The 23185-nt window shown below is 39.5% G+C and overlaps 1 protein-coding gene across 4 annotated transcripts in view; it reads right to left on the reverse strand.

Moving 5' to 3' along the window:
- Positions 1–23185, reverse strand: part of FBN2 (fibrillin 2) — a 257503-nt gene that overhangs the window by 30395 nt on the left and 203923 nt on the right. For 2 of the 4 annotated variants that reach the window (XM_036020716.1, XM_028506245.2), the window contains exons 37-55: positions 20066–20227; positions 19292–19360; positions 18715–18840; positions 17437–17562; positions 16319–16471; positions 14000–14068; positions 12820–12945; positions 12513–12638; positions 11932–12057; positions 9978–10094; positions 8246–8374; positions 7723–7842; positions 4639–4764; positions 3784–3936; positions 2945–3010; positions 2518–2643; positions 1847–1966; positions 769–891; positions 169–300 (exon numbers count right to left, since the gene is read on the reverse strand). In XM_036020716.1, the coding sequence (XP_035876609.1) occupies positions 169–300; positions 769–891; positions 1847–1966; positions 2518–2643; positions 2945–3010; positions 3784–3936; positions 4639–4764; positions 7723–7842; positions 8246–8374; positions 9978–10094; positions 11932–12057; positions 12513–12638; positions 12820–12945; positions 14000–14068; positions 16319–16471; positions 17437–17562; positions 18715–18840; positions 19292–19360; positions 20066–20227 (2295 nt within the window). The remainder of the gene's footprint in view (positions 1–168; positions 301–768; positions 892–1846; positions 1967–2517; positions 2644–2944; positions 3011–3783; positions 3937–4638; positions 4765–7722; positions 7843–8245; positions 8375–9977; positions 10095–11931; positions 12058–12512; positions 12639–12819; positions 12946–13999; positions 14069–16318; positions 16472–17436; positions 17563–18714; positions 18841–19291; positions 19361–20065; positions 20228–23185) is intronic. The other 2 variants (XM_036020715.1, XM_036020718.1) reach the window with 2 other exon arrangements.

Consider the following 23185-nt stretch of genomic DNA (forward strand, 5'->3'; position numbering starts at 1 on the left):
CCAGAACCTATGATACTGGCAAGGACCCTGTAATGTAGGAAATCTGGCACAGCCTTGAAACAGCTAGAAAAATAGTGGACTTACATTTAAGATGATTTGGGAATAGTACCATAAATCCGTCTTGGCATAGGAGTATTAAGTAAGCGATATTATCCCTTAAAGCCTTACCTACGCAGCCTTCTCCGTCAGGCCTTCGGGTCATCCCAGGCGGGCAGATGCACATGAACGTGCCGATCAGATTCTTACACATCATGCCTCTAGATTCACAGTCATGTAGTCCTTCAGCACATTCATCCAGGTCTATACCAGATTTTTAATAGAAAAAAATATTAAAATAGGAAATTCTCAGGAATGGGCTGTTGTTCAGTAGCTTTAAGTCATATTTTTGGTTTTGGGGGTCCAAACATGTAATCATACACGTGACATAGAAAGGAGGAGTCCCGTCTTTCTGGGCTGTTGCCTATATTCTAGATTTATAAGTTTCAGCTTTGGTCCTAATGGTACGAAGTCCAGGAAAAGGCAATCTTTGCTGTAATAAGAGCCCAAGAGTGTGACAGTTGGTGAGCTCCTCAACGCATCCTATCTCTGACCTGACTGAACAGACTGTCAAGTGTCTTGTTATCTAGGTATGGAAATCTACCAGTAAAATGCTGTCATAAATATTTCTGTAAAGCTCTGGAAGAAGATAGCTGAGAATTATAAAACCATTAAAATATGTTCCCAGAATGGCAAGTAAAGTTCTAATCACTCCCTTGCCTGTGGCCTTACCTTTGCACATCTTCTGGTCTTCCCTGAGCGCGTAGCCAATTGGGCATGTGCATTCATAGGACCCGAAGGTGTTCATGCAGCGGAAAGCACACAGCAGAGGGTTCTGGGCACACTCATTGATATCTGATCAAAGAAACAGGCAGCCATGTATGTGTTCAGCCTAGGGTTCTAATTATTTGTAAAGAAACACTGACGTATTTACTTGCAAGTTACACAGAAAGCAATGGGATAATCTAACTTCCACTTTTCACGTGGAGAACTAGATATCCAACAAGTTCATCCTCCAACAAATAACTATAAACTCTGAAAAAAATACAAAAACTACTACCTAGAAATGATGTTAGCAATGAGTTGAAACTCATCAAACAACCAGCAAGGAATAAGTTCTTTTTTTTTTTCCCTCCCCTGAAATTACCCAGTCCGGGCAGTGACAGCACCTGGCAGCTAAGTCTTCACTAAAAACTTTCTCAGCTTCTGTGGAAGGAGACTTGGGGCATACAAAGTTGCTGAAGAGTGACGGGAAATCCCAAAAAGCAGAGGGCCAGAGATGGAAAAACAGTTATTTTTTTTTTCTTTGCATAAAGCCCAAGCAGCTGACTTAACCATGCATGTGTGGGGAAAATCAAAGAGGCTAACCACTAAGGTTCACAGGGCAAAACTGAAATCTGAACCACTGTTTTCCATAGACCTGTCACTCAGCTTTCATTTTTACTCGAGTTAATTGTCTGCCAAGACAATAGCATTCATATTCTTAGAAGTAATATAACTGATCCCAGAAGATATCATTCACAATATCCAGGGTACAATCCAAAATTAAGCAACATAAGGAGGAGCCAGGAAAATGTGACTGGATCTTAAGGGAAAAGACAACCAATGGATATGAACTCAGAGATGACCCATATGCTGAAATGATCAGACAAGGGCACTAAAGCAGCTATTGTAACTTTCCTTGAAGTAAAGGGAAATATATTTGTGATGAATAATCATCAATTGAATATCAGAACAATATAAATAAAAGCTGAGACATTAAGAATTCCTTTCTATATCAAGAAGAAATAATAAGAGAAGTATCACTTGCCTTCACAATTCATCATGGGCCCTGGCTCAAAGCCTTCATTGCAATTGCATTCAAAACTCCCAATAACATTGGTGCATGTGCCATTTCCACATGGATTGCCTATTGAACATTCGTCAGTATCTGAAAAACAATACAAAAGTGCCATAACGCTTGGAGAGGTCTTAGTAATCGAAGCACACCCATGCATATCCATCTGGCCTCACACATTACCAGGGTCTGTGTGGGGCACACTGGACTCTTGCCCTCCACCTCCCTCAGCCTCGGCCGGCTGGCCTTTGTGAAGCGCAGAGGACCCTGAAGGATCAAGCGTGCAGAGCTCTGAGCCCCCATGCAGCTGTGCTTGCTTCAGAACTCCCAAACCCAAAGAGGGCTGTGGTCTTCTGCTCTAAGAGCAGGCATGGAAAGTCATAAAGTAAAATGGATCTCTTTCCCAGTTAGTGGTTTTGGCAATTATAAAACTCTAGACACATCAGAGTTTGTATATTTTGGTTGAAGGCAGAGGCTGGGCAAATCTCTCCATCTTCACATAAACCAGGCCTACTGGAAAATGTAGGATGGGAAAGTGCAGTTACTAGCTACCAAATACCACCACCACCCAGGGTGCCTGAGAAACCTTTTGCTGAATATGAGACATAAAACAGAACTTTAATTAATGTGGAGTCGACACTCACCCACACAGCGCACTCCAGTATAGTCGAGGTTGTAACCCATTGGGCATTCACAGCGAAAAGACCCATCTGTGTTGATGCACTGACCATTTGAGCAGATGCCTGGGCTCTCAAGACATTCATTGACATCTAAAACACAAAACTGCCCGTAAACTTCCTCGTATAAAAAGATATGCCAAAGCTATGTATTCAAAAGACTTATAATTTTTAAAACATATACACATTTCTTCTACCTGAGAAATATACCATGTATCTACCACAACAGTCTTATGGTAAATGTATGCATATGATACATAATAAATATTGTATATCTACACTGAATACAATGTACTAGGTACACACAGTAAAACTGGCATATTTTATAAAATAAAGGTACAACAATACACTCATGTAAAGGAAGACTATAGGAGGAGAGTGTAACAGACCACACCTTCGCGGGTGTCATGAAGACTAGGAACGGTTCCATGGCCGTACGGACACAAATCCTGGAATGCTACTACAGAGAAAAAACACAAATTCCCCATTATTGAAGGTTCTCAACTAACAGAGGACCTAAAAATTCATAAACAATATACATGAGAATTAGACTTCTTTTTCCTTTACAAACCTGCTTTTAACAAGAGCCTTTTATGTTATTTTTATGATGTATTTCAAAAGCAACACTGAGCCTATTTAGAGAAGGTCACCTGAGCTTGCCCAGCTCCTTCCAGGGTGGTACCTGCCGAGGGCTTCTAGTTCTACCTGTTTGCTCATTTATCACTGAGCAGCTAAAGAGCCCTCTCTGCCACTCCTGACACAGAGGCCAAACCAGTTCCTAGCTTGCTGGGAACTGCCCTATAGTCTGGCTGTGTTAACAAGACCTGGAAGCTCTTGGTCTCCTCTAGGCAATGGCCATGGCGCTGACGCAGCCTCTCAGCGAGGACCCTGAGAGCCCCAGGCTGTGATACTGTACACACTCAGGGCTTCTACAGCAACCTGGGGTGCGATTTTCATGCCCTGCTCATACCTCTCACATTTTCTTTGAAAGCAAGCAACGCTAACCTTGGGGGGTGGGGAGGAAGAAATAACAGAGTGACTACCGGTCCTTACACATGTTGAACACAGAAGTTGAAAGAAGTCCCTTGAACTAGGTTGCTCAGTGAACCCTACAAGTTTACATGTGATGGGGCAATTTCACCTTTAAAATATTCATGAATTATATAGACAAGTCTACTTCTAACCAACATTCCCAAACCAGTGCAAAGCGGTGTTTTGTACCATTGCTCTCACCTTCATCGTCCTTGGGGCACAGCTCGCAGGGATCCCCCCAGCCCTCTCCTGGCATCTTACTGCAGCAGCATTTTGCCTTTGTGGTGTTGAAAGCTTTGGGGACAGAACACTTTCCATTTTCAAAGTTCGTGAAGCAGAAGCTCTGGCGAGTATCTGTTCAAGAAAGCAGAAGCACAGTCCTCCTCACTGGTCATTTCAAAAGATGGAACAACTTGCACAGAACTCTGTTTCTGACAGAACATTTCACATGGGGTGAACATATGCAGATCAGATTAGCAGTTAAAAGGTCTGGAAATCCTCAATTGCTGATTTCGTTTGCCAGTTTCAGTTGACTTGCCTATAAAATTTTATTTAATTACTTAAAACGATTAAAATATTTTTATAATGTGTTTGGGAAATTTGAGAAATTATGCTCAATATTATAATGACTTCCAGATCTTTTTCCACCATTACATGGTTGCCTAAAACGACGATGTAAGTAACTTTCAGTTAGTTAAATCACATAAAAAACAATTCATATAGGAATGTACAAAGCAATCTACGTCAACAAAATGAAAGAATGAAATAAGAATTTTTCTTTCAGCGTGAAATTTTTAAAATACGTAGAAACAGCCAATAATTGAAAGTACCTTAAAATCTGTCCAGTGCATATACTTCTCGGACCTACAGTCTTTTAAAGTAAATGTGCTTTCAAAGGGGACAGGGGTTCACGGGAGACCTACATTTTTAACTTACAGATGATGTATTTGCCATGCACATGTACTTTGTAGTGACAAATACTAGTATAATGATGCACTGTCCAACTTTGAAGTTTCTGAGGGTGAATTATGACAGAACAGGCACTTCAAAGCTTACCAAAGCATCTCCGTCCATTATCAGACAGCACAAAGCCAGGGGGGCAGATGCACTGGAAGCCCCCAGGAGTGTTGGTGCAGGAACCAAAAAGACAGATGTTGGGATCTTCGTCACATTCATTTATATCTGCAGAACAGCAGAACTCGTTACTTTAATCAAATCAGTACTGTGCTCAACATTTCAAAATAAATAATTTGTTCATACAGCAACAGTCTACTAGCCATTGGGTATTTAACATGAAATGAGATGCCATTATGTAAATATTTTACTTACTCTTTAAAAGTAAGCTATTATTGCCTAAAAGTCCAGTTTCAACCCACCATATGGCCCAGATTCCCATGTCGATCTCCAGCTCCCTGCACTTGACCCCTAGGCGTGTATGTATGCCCACCTGTCTGCCTGACATGACCAGTTCCATCAACGTCTTATGAGCATTGAAAGCTCAACTGGTCTCCCTCTCGGATGCTCCTCTCAGCATCCTAAGTTGGGATCCTGGAGTCACCTTTATTCCTCAACCTGACCATTTAACCTCCATATGCAAAGAGCATGTGACCTATCAATTTGACCCCCTCTGTACATTCAAATCCAACATCATTTGTCACTGGGATTACTGTAAACCCCCTAACTGACTGCAGCATCCTCCCCTCTTCTCTCCACACTGCCACCCGGTCTGTCTTTCTAAAACACATGTCTATTTGAAAATCTGTGCCTATGGAACTAGGAGGGCTCAGAAGTATTTGGAGAATTTTATCACCTCCTCCCCAGAATGGTTCCTTAAACTAAACAAGAATTCCTTACCAGTGATGTTTGGCATTTTTTGTTGGAGGTACTTATTTAAAGGGTTATTTTATCTAAATGAAGGAACATTACACAGTTCCAGGCACATTAGAATGCAAGCTCCATGAGGACATGACAGGTCTGTCTGTCTGTCTGGATCACCAATGTCCCCTTGGCTTAGTCTGGCATAATGTCTGCTACACACTATATCCTTAATGTATGTTTGCAGAATTTTCATTAGTGAGTTGTATCCCACTCTTTCTTTTCTTTTGTAAAAGGATTTTATTTATTTTTGAACAGAGGGGAAGGGAAGGAAAAAGAGAGGGAGAGAAACATCAATGTGTGGTTGCCTCTTATGCACCCCCTACTGGGGACCTGGCCTGCAACCCAGGCATGTGCCCTGACTGGGAATCGAACCAGTGACCCTTTGGCTTGTAGGCCACACTCAGTCCACTGAACAACACCTGCCAGGGCCCACTATTTCTTTTAAAACAAACAAACAAACAAACAAACAAACAACCTCCCCTGCAATGCTTCACACTGCCTGTGGCACTAAGTTCAATCTTCTGTGCTGGCCATTCGATCCCCTTTACCACACTTGTGTTACCTATGTCTTCAAATGGCCTCCTCTGCTCTGCTCCTGTCTTTGATTAGTAAATTCCTATCCAATACTTAAGAGCCATCTGGAATGTCACCAATCCTTTGTGATGAGCTTCCTTGACATGCCACTTGTCACCACTGCTACCATTATTCATAGCCTCCTACTCTGCTCCCACATCCTGAACACACCTCCAGTGCAGTGCCTGTTACATTGGATCATAAGAGTATCTTTAGAGAGCAGGTTTATTTACAAAATATGTCTTTTTTGTTAGGCAATAAGTTACCTGAAGGCAAGCCTGTATTCTGGCACCTGAAAGGCGCTGTGTTCAGTATAATGTCCATTGTGTGTTAGAATGGACTTGCGTGTGTGTGTACAAGTGTAAAAATAGGTTTGTGTGAGAAGCGTTTCATCTCCAAAAAATTGATAGAAGAGAGTCAGATCTGAAGAAAATATTCTGAAAGTGACAAAAGTTAACTAAAAACCAACTTTTCAGAAATGCAAAATAGTGACATTGCTAACAATGGCTAGAGAATATAAGATATTTCTTAAGTATAATAAAATATAACTAAATCACAGGTGTTTTTTCGTTGAGAAAAGGTAGCTGAGTCTTTATGACACAAGGAAGCACATGCATTTCTGTTTCCCTCCTAAGGGACGACATACTGCTACTGCTGTTCCATGATGGGATGGATCACAAGAATAATGAAGAATAAATATGGAGGAAGAAAATGAAAGAAAAAAATCTTAAGCATTCCAATAAATTTCTTACTAAGGTGTTTCTATTATTTATTATTTTTAAGTATTCAGAACACTAGACAATCTTACAAGGAGCTACACAAATCAGACAGAAAAGGGAAAAGGTATATAAACCAAATTGGAATGACTAGGGGTATCCATTATATGTAATTATATGCTCTAAAAATAATTAAATTAAATGAAGTAAACTATTTCCTTCAGTTCTGTCTACATAAATCCCTTGAATGTGAACAGAAGAGCTACATGGAATATTTTCAAACATGGGTAACTGAGAGGCAAAAACACCCTCAGCAATCACACTGAGATTCTGGTGCTTCTGAATTTCAACAAGACTGTAAAAACTAATTTGTATAAAAGTGAAATAAAGTAACTGTAAAAAGGTTGGCCTTCATCATGTCCACCAGGAAATTCTGGGACCCACTTTTGATGTGGTTACAATGTTCTTGTAAGCTGGAAAAGTTTCAACAGAAAAACATCTGTTATGACAAATGGATTAATATTTTCTGTTTTGACATGAGGCCTTCCTGAGGAGAAAAAAAAGTCTCAACGACATTGTCAAGATTTTCTGCTCCACATTTCTAGGACTCTGGACACCTTTAATAGCTGTTTTAAAATTGGTTGCCAAAGATTACAATTTTTGTAGACACTCTTTAAATTCAGCAGAAAGTCTCTGCTGGCATTTGGAAAAAAGATTAGAGCACACCAAAAATTCTTTTACTAGTAGAAGACTGCTGTTACTGAAAATCCCACATCTCTAAATTCTGCATTCCCATCACTCCACCTTCAAATAATTTCTGATGATTCAATAAGACAAATGCATGCAGCTGCACGTTCAACTCCTTGGGTGGGCACACTCGCAGTGGTCTAATTGTCATAGACTTCCATAGAGTCTGTACCAGGTCGCGTTACACTGAACAGCTCGGGGACCTCAGAATAAATGGTAGCCTTACCGATGCAGTTCTCGCTCTTTACTTCATACCCTGGGGGACAGATGCATCTGAAGGACCCTTCCAAATTCTGACAGGTACCGGGAGAACACGAGCCAGGAAGGGCTACACATTCATTGGTATCTTTAAAGAGAAACAAAATAAAAATTACTCAAATGTGAGATAACTGTTGCCAAGTGATATTAACATAAATTCCGCTTTGGCCTTCTGATCTGCTGGGTCACTAAGGACAAATATGCCCTCAGATACTCTTTTGACATCTTGGGTCTTCCTCATTTGACCAGAGGCAAATTTCCCTGTTTTGTTTCCTCTGTCTACTTTGACTTAGATGTGGATAGCTTCAGGCTCCCAGTAAAAACACTGCACATGAGTCATTTGTAATTGTTAGCTAATTTCTTATAAGGAATATGTCTTAACTTGGTCACGTGATCAGATGCTCAAATAAAATGTGAATGAGTTCTTAAGTGGGGACTGGGGTCGGGGGATAGAAAACAACAGAAAGACTGTTTACTATTCAGATACTTACCTATACAGTTCTTGCCATCTGGAGTAAGTTCATAACCTTCATTACATAAACACTTGAAGGAGCCAATTTCATTAAAACACCGTCCATTTCTGCACACCTGACCAAAAAAGGAACTGCACTCATCTATGTCTGTAAGCAAACAGGAGTCAGCTTTTAAGAGAGAGCTCTCACACATATACTGTGTCAAAAGTTGCAACTTAAAAACATATTTGTTGGTACACACTTACAAAAATCCTACACCACAATTGCTCATCACCACAGAGAAAACTGGCTCATATCCTCAGTATCGTGTGACTAATAAGGTCACATCGAGCCCTACTGTATTTCAACCACAAGGGCACATTCTGGATATTAATATAACTCAGAAATTTATAACCAAGTAAAAGTTGAAGGTTTCAGGTGAAACTTTCTATTCTTTCCAATTGAAGAAAATATTTCTTTTCTCAGAGGCAGAGGAATATATAAATTTAACTTGACTGCACAATTTGCAATTGACCTTACCTGGAGATAAGCTGACAATATTGAAAGGACAAATAATGGAGCATATTAAATACAGAAAAGTCAATTATATTAAAAAGGCTCTAGAATTGCTGACATGTTTTGCTGACAGAATACTGAATTTGAGAAAAATTATCCTTTGGTGTTAGGTTTTCAGTGAAGCTCAGGGTTGACTGCAGTTGAGTAATTTTCTGGGCTGTGTGAGGACTGTGCTTTGATCAGAAACATGTCTGGGGCTTCAGTTCTCCGTGACTGTGCAGAGGGTCTGAGAAACCACAGACAAGACGGTGGTGGGTGAATACAATGTCCAATTAGCTGGACATTGTTTTCCCAGTTGTAGAATTTTGAAAAATAAAGAAAACAAGAGGAACACATGTTGGGGTAAATGAGGAGATAGGTTTGAGCCCTGATGGTCCCGTAACGGTAGAAAGCCTAAGTTACTTCCACATCCCTTACAGGGCCGTGTGAAGTAAGTCAGGCTACGTGTCAGAGCGTCACCAGCACAGTGCCCGACACAGAGTGAAGGAGAAACACTCACAGCACTGGTGGTCATCTCTCCCATTGCCTCCTCCACCAAACACAGGCACCGCCCCCCTCATTAGCAATTCTTATTTCAGTCATTGTCTGTGAGGGCAGAGGCTAAAATCCTGCACCACTGCATAGTAGGCCGTTTTATTTTCCATTGAAAATCTGAAGTTGGTCACAAACAGAGGTCAAACAGGCTTCTGAGGCCAACCTGGAAACCCAGGCCCCACGCACAGTTTCTGTGGGAAAAGGTGTCCCTGGCTTCAAAAGCTGAAGGAACATGAAGTTCCAACACACAACATGCTATTAAGTTGAACACCATCGGTATCTGAATATAAATCAAGAACAGATTATATTAAATAACTATAACAAAGCTGAAACAATGACAAGTCCATCTTCTATCCCGGTTAAAGGGTAGAAATAACCCCACAGCACAGCGCAGTCCCCTTGCATCCACCACCTGCACGGCCTTCCCCAGAACCGACTGGGTGATTGACAGAAGCACTCAACTCAGCAAACTGTTTTGTGATTATTTACGCCAATACTAAGGCTTTAGTTAACTAGGAATTAATGATGTCACATGCCTTTTGGCACACATTTGCAATGTTAATAATGAAAATGCTTACTCCTTGGTGTTATTCTTTATTTCCGTGTGTTGTGTGGAAATGGCACAGGAGTGCCAGGAGCCTGAGGCGGACTGCGTACTTACCCAGGCAGTCGTTATTATGAGTGAGCTCAAACCCGGGATAGCAGAGACAGTTATAGGACCCAACGGTGTTTTTACAGGTTCCGTTTCCACACGGATGCCGCTCACACTCATCAACATCTACAAAGAAACATCCGCTCGAAGGGATCAATTTTTAATGAAAAAACACAGCCTATTCAACATTCATGTTGCTTTACTCACTTAGTTAGATTGTCCTCATGCAATACTAGGGACTCATATTTACTTAAAAGAAAATAAGTATGAGGTAGAAAAAAAATGCTAAATTATAAAATTATAAGAAAAAGTGCTGTTTAATGACTTACAGGCATATGCAACTCTCAGAACATGGCTAAGCAAGCATCCCCTTGGAGGAGGTGGGTTTTTTGTTGTTGCTTTTGTTTTTATAAAATTTTTTGTTGTTACTCTATTGCAGTTGTCCTAATTTTCCTCCTCTGCCCAGCCCACCCCTGCTCCCACAGGAATGGAGGTGTTTTAATGAATAGTTTGCTTGTCAACTGTAGGGAACTAATCTTTCGAAACCTTAAAATAATTCTGTTCTATTGAGCATTATAAACACTCTCCCAGACATCTAGAAACCTTTATTTGATCAGCACAACAAAGAAACTTTAATTTCCTAGATTTTACGAATTAGTGGCATCTAGATTGAAGAAGTCAATTAGAGTGCAATATTGTTAGCCTTCAAAATATGAAATTGAGAAAATACTTAGAAAGATCATTCTCATGCAAGAGGGAGGATTTCCTAGACTATGAAGTCCCAGCTGCAGAACCTCTTCCGCCATGGGGGTGGGGGTACTGTTCCTTAGGAAGAAAGCTCCGAAGAATACAGCTTTGTTTAAGAGAGGTATTACCAAGGAATATAGCTGATTCATCCTGGACAAACTGTTAGGATTGAGGGCAGATTTCTCCACATGAATTTCTGAATAATAAATCTCTTAGTTTTTGGCAAATTATATTCTCTGTCTGATGCAAATAGGGCCAGATCCTCTATGAGTCCTTTGCACAAACATCTCCCAGAGAACTTTTCCTATCACCAAGGGACAAGCCCTTAGGAGGCAGTGGAGGAATGGAGCGGTTTCCCTGGTGCCCCTCACTGTATGGATACACCACAGGGTAAACTAGTTCTGCAGTCCTGAAATCTGACTTTACTCTTCACGTGGGTGTCATCTTCAATATCAAAAGAGCAGATTCACAATTTTAGCTTCTCCTAAGTGGAGAACATGCTAATTATAAATAGCCAAGTTATGGTTTGATTTTCCTCCTTTAAGAGCAAGGCATGGAGAACACTTTTCGCAGAGATAGAGCCAGTGGCTGACATCGGATTAAAGGAGCTATGCTGAATTCCAAGGTATCCACCCATCTGCATTTGAAATCTTATTAATCATCAGCTCAGCATGTACTTACTGAACACTATTACTGTTTAACTAACCATTACATTAGCTACTGTTGCTTCTAAAAGTTGTTTTAAGAGTTAAAACTCAAAAGAAGCAGATCAAGCCCATGTATTCAGTGATTTTGGGGGAAAAGTGTATATATGTATATATGTTTGTATGTGCATGTACATATGTTCATTTCAAAACTGTCACTCTTACTACTTACTCCCTGGCATTCTTATAGTCAAAAAGGCTTTCCTCCATGGTGACAGAGAGGGGGTACAGGGCAGCTGGCACCGCAGTGACTGCCACACAACCCTGAGTGCCCCAGAGCCCGTGTGAAAGTCATCTGGGGAAAAGGGTTGTGAACACTGAACCGAGGAACATATTGTGATGTGTCTCTGCTTGCAAATTTTATACTGAATGAAACCATAAACAATTCAACATAGTTAACTTTTTGCAAGACTGTTTCTGATAAAGGCATGTTAATTTGGCAAGTGACCAAACTGTAGTCTCTTCTGGACGCACCGCTCCACCTTGCCCTCTGGAGCTAATGCCCCTCTTACCCATGCACATGGTCTGGTCCTGAGACGCCTTGAAGCCGTTGTGGCAGATGCACTGGTAACTTCCTTGCAAATCAACACACAGGCCATGACTGCAAACATTAGGAATTTCTAAACATTCGTTGCGATCTAAAACAAAGAGAGACAATGTTTCACATATCTGATTTTTATTAAGATTCCTTCATTGTTTTCACAGGCATGTTTCTATAACCTGCTATTAATTATTACCCATAGGCTGAAAATGAACCATGACAACAGCTGAATCACAGTAAAGACTTTAGTGTCCGAGTCTCTTTCTTTTAAAATCACGCAATTTTTATATGTTGACTGGTATCTCAAGGATACCATTTTACTTTCTGTCCAATGCTAGGAAAATCCACTGAGGAGACCTCTTTTCTGAACAAAGTAACCTAATATATATGGTGAAACAGGTTCAATATCAATGAAGAGATTTACTAAGGAAATCTTTTCAAAACTGTCTTTGAAAATACTTTTTGATAGAAAAGCATAGACGACTTTTCAGCATGGGAAATCTGAAGAATGCTGTGCTCAGTGCCAAAGAATGAAGTCAGGCTCCTTCTCACCAACACAGGCTCCGTTGGGCGAGAGTTTGAAGCCCGCAGCGCACTCGCAGCGGTAGCTGCCGGGACTGTTGATGCAGTCTGCATTTCGCTGGCACAGATTATCGCCGTTGCTGCACTCATCGATATCTGAAAGAGCAACACATTCACTTGTACAATTTCAGTACTGCATTAGTATTACCTTTACTTAACCATTCGGTCACTAACTCCTAACTTCTGAGAAAGGAACTGTAAACCATTAGAAAGCTATCTAACACTCTTCATGTTCACCGAACTTACACGGAGAAAGGTCACGCATAGTTCAGGTTACCTTCGCAGACCAGGAGCAAGTCGTTGTAACTGAATCCTGTAGGGCATTCGCAGCGGAAACTGCCAATCTGGTTGATGCACACGCCATTTGCACAAATGCCTGGGATCTCTTTACATTCATCAATGTCTGGAATTGAACAGATTTGAACAAATATATGTGGTTCTGCTTAACATACTCACCCTGCAACCTTGAACAATGAGATGAGAACACACTCAATGTCACCAAAATCAATTCTGTACTGGTATGAGTGATTTTGTGCTTCATCAAAGCATACAGGCCATAAAATACGTTATTTCCTTTAAACAACAATGGAAAATTTAAGTAGCTGATTAAAGATACCAAATGCTTTCAGTGTCAATGTAGCAAATGAACTTCCTCTGGAATCACACCTCCTCTTCAGCTTACATGTCAGGCTCCCCTAACTGCTGCTGATAAACACATCTGATAAAGAAAGTTGTGTCTTCTTAATTATATATCCTTTTTTATATGTGTATTGATAATAAAGACTTAAAATGAAATTACTTTTATAATATTTGAGGAAGAAAAGTAGAATGAGCAACAGAAAGTACATTTAGCCCTGGATGGTGTGGCCCAGTGGGTTGAGCACCAGACTTCAAACCAAAGGTTCAGGCACAAAGGTTGAGGGTTCTATCCCCAGTTGGGAGCATGCGAGAGGCAACCAATCAATGTTTCTCTCCCTTTCTCCTTTCCTTCACCTCTTTCTAAAAGAATAAATAAAAACTGGAAAAAAAGTACATTTAAAAGGAAGTAATTTATATAATTAATAACCTTGCAAATTTGTAAGGAGATTGGAAGAAAGGGATATAGCAAAAAAACACCGAACACTTAAACAGGTATGTATGAAAATAGCAACTAAAAGTTAAAATGAGAGGGGTTACTTAGAGCTATGTGATACAATATGCACCAAAAGGAAAACCACAGGTTTTGATGAGAGAGTCACATAACTGTCGTCCCGAGCACCAGACCGCGTGGACAGAACAGCGTCGCTGGTCACACTGGTCAGAGCCCGTGACCACGCTGTCTCTTTTCCATCCGACTGTATTACATCAGACTCGTATTATTACATTTCATGGGGCTTCAAACTGTAAAAGCACTGAATACATTTTTACAAAATTCTACACACATGTATTAAAATAAGCACAAGCTGAAAAAAACTCACCAACAGCTTTTCCTGTGTGAATGTCAAAGGTGAACCCAGGAATATTTCCACATATGGTTTTAAAGTCAGCTTTAAAATACAAACAAACCAAATTCACTCTTAACATTCTCCAACTCCTTCAAAATAAAATTTTACAAGTACTACCTTCACTGCCAAATATATTTTATATTATTCACAGCCAGACATTTTCATTTCAATCATGTTTATCTGGTAACAATACCCGCTCCCAGATTCAAGGCGAAGGTCGAAGCAGCCTTTGCCACCATCGTTACCGTTATCATCGCTATTGACCTTCTACTGCTCTGATACCAGAGGATAAATAAATTATTACAAGATTCAAAGTATCTACTGGGGGCACATAAATTATTTTTCTTTTGATAAGCCGGGCTTTAAAACTGATCCAACTTATGTTGATTTAAAAACCAAATTAGAGAACAAACGTAAAAAGGCATCACAAAGTTGCACAAAGGCATAGGCATAAAAAATAATTTTGTAATGCTCAAGTAGGTTACAGTGAATAATGAATGAGATGTAAATTCTGTATTTTTTTAAAACATAAATGTCCGTTTGCTAAAATGTGAAACTGGAGGCACCAAAAACAATACATCATGGAAAAAAATAGAGACTGGAAGAATTACTCCTACACATAGTTCACAAAACTAATAGAAACTGAAACAAACTCTAAGTTCCTTTTTTCAGGTCCATAATTTATTCTTTGTTTTTTTTTTTATTGAGTTTATTGCATGACCCTGGTTAACAAAATTAAACACGTTTCAGGCGCATGAGTCTACATCACATCATCTGTGCATGGTATTGTGGGTTCAGCACCCCAAGTCAAGTCTCCATCCATCACCATTTGTCTCTCTATACCCTCTTCTACCTCCCTACATCCTCCCTTCCCCACAGTCCTACACACACATTCTAATATGGAAGAAGCAGACTGCTTCTGATGCCCACCACTGAGTAAAACTCTTGAAGGGTACTAGGTAAAACATATACAACATACTCTACTCCAGTAGGAGGGTCTTCGTATGTTTCATCCACCAACATCCACCGTGCATCCAGAACATACTGAGAGGCACATAACAGATGCCCAGTTTAATGGTTTCTAATTGCCTGCTAACCTGAGAACTGTAATTTATATACATCATCTCATTTGACCATCAGTATAGCCATGTGAAGTAGTCACTGTCATTATTTATTATTCCTATGCTATATATGAGGAATCAGTTTCAGAAAGGATCAATAATCTGCATGAAGTCAGACAATAAGTGGCAGAATCAATCTGAATGTAGACCTGTCTCTCAAACCCAAGCCTTTTACCTCCTCTTACAAAAACTAAGTAGTATTTCATTCCCCAAACCAGGGATTTTCTATTTCCAACTGATGGGGTTTTTAAATTAGAGAATTGTAAAAATGTTTCTATTTGATTTTTTGAAACAAACTATGGCAAGATAGGGTTAAGAAAATCCATTCACCCATTGAATCTGAACCACCACATGGCACCCCCATATCACTTTTCATCATCTCTCATTAGTTTAATTTCATCATCACATTATATAAAACTTTTTAATGCATGTAATCTGAGTAATATGTAGTAATGGATATATAATCATTGTTTCTATATTGGTCCTACTGGATCAACTTAGTATCTAAAATTATTAAAAATGACCACTTTCCAAAAACCTGAGTAGGCAATAATAATTTTAAGATAATTTTTTTGCTCTTGTCTCTATTTTCTTTCAAAAGAATCTATGCTTCTAAAAAATATTTTACCATGTAACATCAGTTCTATTTTTCTGCTTAAACATTTCAGATAAGTTTAAGGGGAAAAATGCTAAAGACTACTTTGACAAAAAGTTTCCTTTAGGTAAAGTTTGCTCATCAAATCCATTTTTTGCATATTTTCCAAGATCTATCTAAAATACAACACTACTGAACTTAACTTTAAATTACCACAAGTTTTTTTTCATCAAAATATTATATCTTCCAGATCTAGTCCAAAGACACAAAGTAGTTAGTAAAAAACTATTTTTTTCAATGAATAAATGAAGGATTAACCAGCATGGTAGAAGATAATGAATTAAAATAGACCAGGGCTATAAACTTGAACTCTTTAGCAATGGAGCTTATCTTCAGTGTCCAGACTCCTAGTCAACTGACATACCAGAAATTAGCGTTTGCACCCCCAGAGAGGGCCACCTGGGTTTCAGAACCGAGCATGTCTGGTTCTAATGCACATTTGCTTTTACTAGATTGCCACCTATGTGCCTGTGTCACTGCCCTGGCCTTCAGCAGAAGTACGTGGTCTGTGCTTACCTGTCCCTGGAGTCGGGCATGGCTCACAAGGTTTGTTCCAGGCTTTGCCCACATTGTACGTGCAGCAGCACATCCTCTTTGTCACATTAAAAGGCAACTCATTCTCACAAGTGGTTCCATTATAGCTTCGGTAGCAAAAGCTTTTTCTCATGTCTACATGTAGAAAAACAAGCCAGCCAATTACATCATCCAGTAGCTAACAGTGAAGGCTACATACACGGAGACCCCAAACTTTCTCCAGGAACATAACTCTAAACAATGTCTCGGTCATTTAGAGGTGTCTTAAAATAATTCTTTAGGTGAAACATGAGTCATTTTTAGGTCATCATATCTCCTGTTTCTAAATAAGGGTTTTCATTTATAATTTTCTTGGGAAACAAAGTTAATAGATATTTGTTCTATATTTAAAAGCATTTATTTTAAAAAGTATTACATATTAAATTTCAAATGTTCTCATTAGTAAAATAATGTTCACCTTATTTATTTAACTTTATTTTTATTGTTGACACTATTGCAGATGTTCCTGTTTTCCCCTCCTCTGCCCACCTCCACCCAGCTCCCCCCTTCCCTCAGCCATGTCCACACTGCTGTCTGTGTCTGTGGGTTATGCATGTATGTTCTTTGGCTGGTCTCTTCACCTTATAATGTTCATTTTATAGAAACGAAAAATGAAAATTGTTTAAGAACATGTAATTATTACATTTGATGAAATTTTCTACCTTAGACTTGTGTTTTTTAAAAAAATGTCAATTTCCTTTTCTAACACTAAAGTGTAGGTCACATACAATACTATATTAGTTTCAGGTGCACATCAGTGATTCTATATTTCTATATTTTATAATGCGATCACTATGATCTGTTACCATACAAAGTTATTATGATATTGACTATATTCCCTGTGCTATACATTACAGCCCCATAACTTACTTTTTTTATAACTGCATGAAGGGGTAACAAAAGTTCAAAAACATGATACAGAGCCAGAATTTTATAAGACTTTGAAATACTTATTCACAAAGGTTGACTTTCTACATTTTATGGACTAATTCTGAGACACAAGCATCTCACATGGGAGGTCCACAACTGTGACCTAAGTGACCCCAGAGAACTTCACATACCCATGCAGTTGTGGCCTCCGTTGACCTGCATGTATTCAGGTGGGCAAATGCAGGTGTAATTTCCCAGCGTGTTGTAGCAGGTCCCAGGCCCACACACACCAGGATGTGCGAAACACTCATCAATATCTAGAGCAGGTGACAAAATCCATTAAGATATTTCCCCAGGAGTTTATATTATTTAAACTACTGAACAAAGCATACGATGACTCCCCAAAATCCATGTTTCCATACAATTCAGAATTTAAAGCAATTATACTGATAATACTCCAAAATGTGCACTGACATGACAGGAGGTGTGGTTTTCCTTCAAAAAAAAAATAATCCAGTATTAAGAAATATAAATGATCAAAAGAAATTATTCCAGGGTGGCAAAAAAATAATTTAAATGGCACCTGCATTTTTTAAATTGAAATTTCATATTTTTCAAATGGAAATGCTTTAAAGCCTGCTTTCCTCTTATGTCATTTACACTAAATTTTAGTGCTAACTTTAAACTCAGTCCAGTTAGGAGAGTCTTTATGTTCACAGCTTCTTTTAAATTAGTCCCAGTTCAGAGATTCTGGCAGCAGAGCAACTGCCAATTGTCCCCCATCTTAAATCATATCTCTCCCAGATACATGTTAGGTATAACATGTTCCAAAGGAAAGGTTATAATGGAAATGCTTCCACGTTTAATGTTCATCTTTAGAAGCCTTCACTGATCCCATAAATAAATACTGAGATTTACTGTAAGCTAGGACGACTTGTAGCTATAATGATGAATAACCTATGGACCTCGCTCCCCATCTGGTGGGGACATGGGCCCCTAAAAGGATGACTGTAGTGCCAAGGGATAAAAGGAGGGGTGGAATGGAAGCAAGAAAGGTGTCCGCATCACCTCTGCATTTCTTCTTAGTGGTCCAACATGTAGTCCAATATTTAAAAATTACTGAAGAATATTAATAGACTCATTCAAGCTTACCTATTTTCCCTATGAAAACTATAATCCTAATTAATATTTGAACTGATAAGTTACTTGATAATGGATGTTTACACACTACTCCGGCTTCTCCCATTTATATTTAATTAATCCATTTATGCATAAAAAAACAACAGTAAATTAAGCAAATGAGCTGTGAATTAATTTATCTGACAGTGTTGATACGAAAAGAAAAAAGCCATGAACCAGTCTCAACAGATCTTTTGACAGAATGTGAGGATGGAACCCCTTCCCCAGGCCTGATCAGGAATTTTGTTTTTGATAGCACTGATTGTTTTTTAGGTATAAATTCACCTCACCCTCACAGATGCGGGTTTCCTCGCTGAGGTAGTAGCCTTGCGGGCACTCGCACTGGAAGCTCCCGAAGGTGTTGATGCAGTTTCCTCCCTGGCAGAGACCCGGTAGCTCCTGGCACTCATCGATGTCTGCACAAGGGGAGACAGCTCACTTACAACCAAGACCATCGTGAAAGACAGGAGCTCTTGTTAGACTTTCAACCACGTGACTTCCATGCATCCATGTGAATGCACACTTAGACAGCAGGTTTAGTCTGACCATGGAGGGTCCTGCTTTGTTGGTGTTTTGCCACCATCTGAGAGGAGTTTTAAAAGCAAGATGTGGGTGATTACAGCTGGGAGATATTGGTAAAGAGAGTTTCTTTGTGGAACAGTCAGATGTTAGATCACTGCAGTGGGTCATACTTTCCTGACTTACAAGTGGTTATTTAGCATCCTGGTGATTGACTGTCCATCTGAAATTGTTCAAAATAATCTTGCTGGGGTTGCTCCACACTAACTTTATTTTTACCGCTTTTTCTCTAAAAGTTAATGCTTTACACCATGGTTAAATCTGGGTGAGAACTGAAGCGGCACTCACCTTCTAAGATGATTGTGATGGGGTTGGGTCTGAAGCCTTCACCCCCAGGACATAAGGTGTAATATTCAGCTACAAAACAAAGAAAAAAAGAGATTTGATACCCATGTCCAAGTGGCTTAAACAATGAATGAGCCTTCAGTAATTGCCAGGCTCAAAACACACATACATTTTCTTTAGTAGCTATTCAAATACATTTAAAAGTATATTATGTTTTCCATGATATATGATCATTACTTCATAAATTATATAGACAAGACAACAAAAACCATTTGTTTTAAACTAAAGAAAACACTCCTTTGCAGACCATTTATATCACAACTTTTTTTGGCTAGTAAATAAAAACTTAAATACTTGACAATTTACAAGTTTCATCTATGTCCTTATCAAATACCTGATTCAACATAAGACGTAATGGGAATAATCTCAGGAGTACAACACAGCTATGAACCTGAACTGAGCCTCTGAGGAGAACCAGGAATAGCCTAACTTATCTGTGACACCACGGAGAATGGATAATATCACTATTCATATTGGATTGTGGTTAAAAATTATTTTTTTTTCTTTTTATCATATCATGAAAAACAATAAGAAGAGAAGAACTCAAATTTGTTTTATGTAAAACACTCTTGGCTGGTTTCAGCATCATCACTGAAAGCAGTCCAAACGTAAAAGTTTGCCCTTGCTCTTTCTCCCGTCTCCAGTGCAAGAAAAAATTGCAACAGGTTTTCAGCTACCCGAGTTCGTTCCCTTCCTCTGCTTCAGCTCCATACTCACTGCTATTGACAGGGGGGCACGTCTCGCAGGGGTTCCCCCAGGCCTTCCCCAGGGAGCAGCAGCAGGAGGAGCGGCTGACGCCCACCCCAATTTCAGTGTTGCAGGACAGGCTCCCGTCTCCTCGAGGACCAAACTTCAGGTAGCAGTTACCCACACGGTTGTCTGCAGAGAAACACAGGAGCTTAAGATTGCCCTTGCCATAGTAAGAATTCCTTTTTAGAGAAAGATCACTCAAATGATGGAAGTCAAGTTCTTGTACATTAATATAAAAGGTTTGCTTCATCCTCAGTACAAAACAATCTCTTGCATAGAGAAACAACCTTACTTGAAATTTTAGTAAGAACTGAATACTAACTCAAGTTTTACTCCATATTTTCTTGGTCTTGAAGATAAGTATACCTGAAACGGTCCTATGAATGCAATGAACTGTCTGTCAGCTGTGGGGCCTGAACCTGTAACACATCCATTTTGTAAAGACTGATTCCACATTTCAAACACATCTGTAGTAGGTTCCAGCTTATCCTTACGTGTTCTTTTTCTTGATTTTGCATCATTGAAACACATACCTGATGACATTTTTGAAAACTTTGACAGCTCATAATTTCATTCATGAGAGGGCAGCTATTTCCTTTGCTCCATAAATGGAATCTATTTTCACCTTTAGATTAGCAACACCAATTAGAATCATCAATGATTTTTCTTCTATTTCCATATCACGTACTTCCTTCCAATAACCCTTGTCTAAACATCTGGGTTCACCATTTGTGTACCTAAGATCCACAGCAATTAAATTTTGAATACAGAAGAAGAAAGAACCTGGGATGGTTCTTTCAAATTCTCATCAAATATTGCACGTTGATTTCTTATTGACTAACAGTCAAGAATATCATATTTCCTTTGCCTACAGAAATATATGGTTCACTTATTCTTTGATTCTGGAATGTGAAAAATTTCATCTAGGATATTGGCCTCTGAAGACTCACACACAGCCTGGCATTTTGCTTATATGATGAATTTCACCATTTTCTTTAGAATCCAGACTAGAGGGCTGGCCTCTGTTGCATCCATCTTCCGACACATCTAACAATTGTAAAACATTTTCCATTGTCAATTTTCTTCTCCTGCCATTATGGCCAGAAAGTGAAAACTTTTGAATTCTCAACTGTGTTCAATAAGCTCAAAGAAGACTCAAAATACAGTGTCTCCAGTCCTCTGTTACACCTTTTTGAATGGTGATATAATCCCTTGCACAAAACATGAAAGTTGACAAATGATACGACAGTGACATTTTATTTCACTATTGGGTCATCTAACTAGGTGACACCATCATTTTCTACTTTGTACTTATGTTCTTTGTTTTTAGCATCATTGGGCATAACTAATAATGAAATCAAGTGGTTCAAAACAAAATTAAGATTCCTAACATCTCATCATGTAATGGTATTTGTGAGACAGAGTGTCTTTGTTCTTTGGTAAACCTCTAAGGAAGAATGAAGCCATGAAGCATCAATCCATATAAACAGAAATGCTCTAAAAAGAAACTGAAACAAGAAATTGATTATGTGCTGACAGTGAATCTGAGCACTTTGTTCATTCTTTGCATGGCTGTCCCGGTCTATGCTTCTACCAATAGAACAGAGGGACCTTTGAGGTCCACGGACCAACACTTCACATTACCCAGTCTAATTTTTGCCTGCCTATTAGATATAAAGTGATGTTTATATAATTGTTTTGATTTTTCTTACTCTTAATAGCTTTTGGCATTTGTTTATGTTTAACTTTTGGAGCACTCCCTTTTATTAGTTGCCTTTTCATAGCTTTGGTTTGCTCCAAGGAAGCTTTTAAGGAATACTGAGGCTCCAGTGACTCGATTTCTGGGAGTGAAGCAGGCATCAGAATAATTTCAAGGTTCCAAATGGGATCTCACAGTGCAGCTGGGGCTGAGAACCACTTTTCGATCGGGGCTATTGCTCCTCCTCTGACTCCTTTCCTCTTACTCCTCCCACTCACTCCACCCTCTGCCTCAGCCTCCAGACTGTGTCTCTGACATCAGCATTCTCCTGTTACAGGCCTTTTGCACTGGTTGTTCCTTTGCCTTGAAGACAAGTTGTCTCCTCTCAGAGGTCCTGCTGGCATTGTTCCCTCCTTTGAGGCTCTGACTCTCCCGTCCTCCAAACAACACAGCACTTATCCTACAACCACCTCCAGTGTCAGAATTTATTCTCGCTCTGTCTCCCTGCCACTAACATGTAAACTCAAAACCAGAGAATTTGCTTAGTATACTCCCTCTGCAGCCCCTAGAAGAGAAAGCACTCAATATTCACTGGACAAATAAGTCTGAATGAAAAAGTCAGAACTTGGAGCAGCCATATACTATAACTAAATATATTCTCTAAAATTTGAAAACAATATAAAAATTGTGTATAAATCACCGTGGCAAACACTCCCTGCATATACTGCAAGGTCTAGAAAACTGACACTGAGGACAGTGGGCAGATTTGCACTGAAGCAAGAATTTTCTCCCCCCACCCTTTTTAAAAAAGTTTTTTTTGTATCCTGTCAAGAAATTCTCCAGACCATTAACCTCTAGGTAAACGCTCACTGAGGAGCAGAAACAGGGCAGATGGCAAACACTGGACAATTATTTTCAAAAGATCAGAGATGTCAGGAATGTTGAAAACAGATTCTGAACCTTTATTACTGCCTTCTTTGCCCCCTACCCCTGCCCACAGAGCCCCCAACTTGCTCCACTCCAATAGTTTGGCTAAAGAAATCCAGTTCTCCAATTCCTCTCCTCTCATCACTTCATTTGTTACACTCTTACATGGCCCTGCTCATAGGAGAGATAATGTATAATCCATTAGTTCTACCACTTCATGCTGTCCTGGCCAATGCACTGAACAGGGCGCCCAGCAGTGCACGGCTGTGCCTCAGCTCTGCCATTTGCAAGCTCTGAGATTTTGAACCAAGTCCTGCGCCTCCTGAAGCCTTGGTTCCCAAGCCTGTGAGAGGAGGAAGTTGGAGCAGATGTCTTGAAAATTCATTTCCAAATACAACTTGGCAGATAAACACGATAAAAATGACCATATAATTTGGTAATCTAGAATTTCTTAAGGGGAA

The sequence above is a fragment of the Phyllostomus discolor genome, chromosome 3 (assembly GCF_004126475.2).
Source record: "Phyllostomus discolor isolate MPI-MPIP mPhyDis1 chromosome 3, mPhyDis1.pri.v3, whole genome shotgun sequence".
Classification (NCBI taxonomy): Eukaryota; Metazoa; Chordata; class Mammalia; order Chiroptera; family Phyllostomidae; genus Phyllostomus; species Phyllostomus discolor.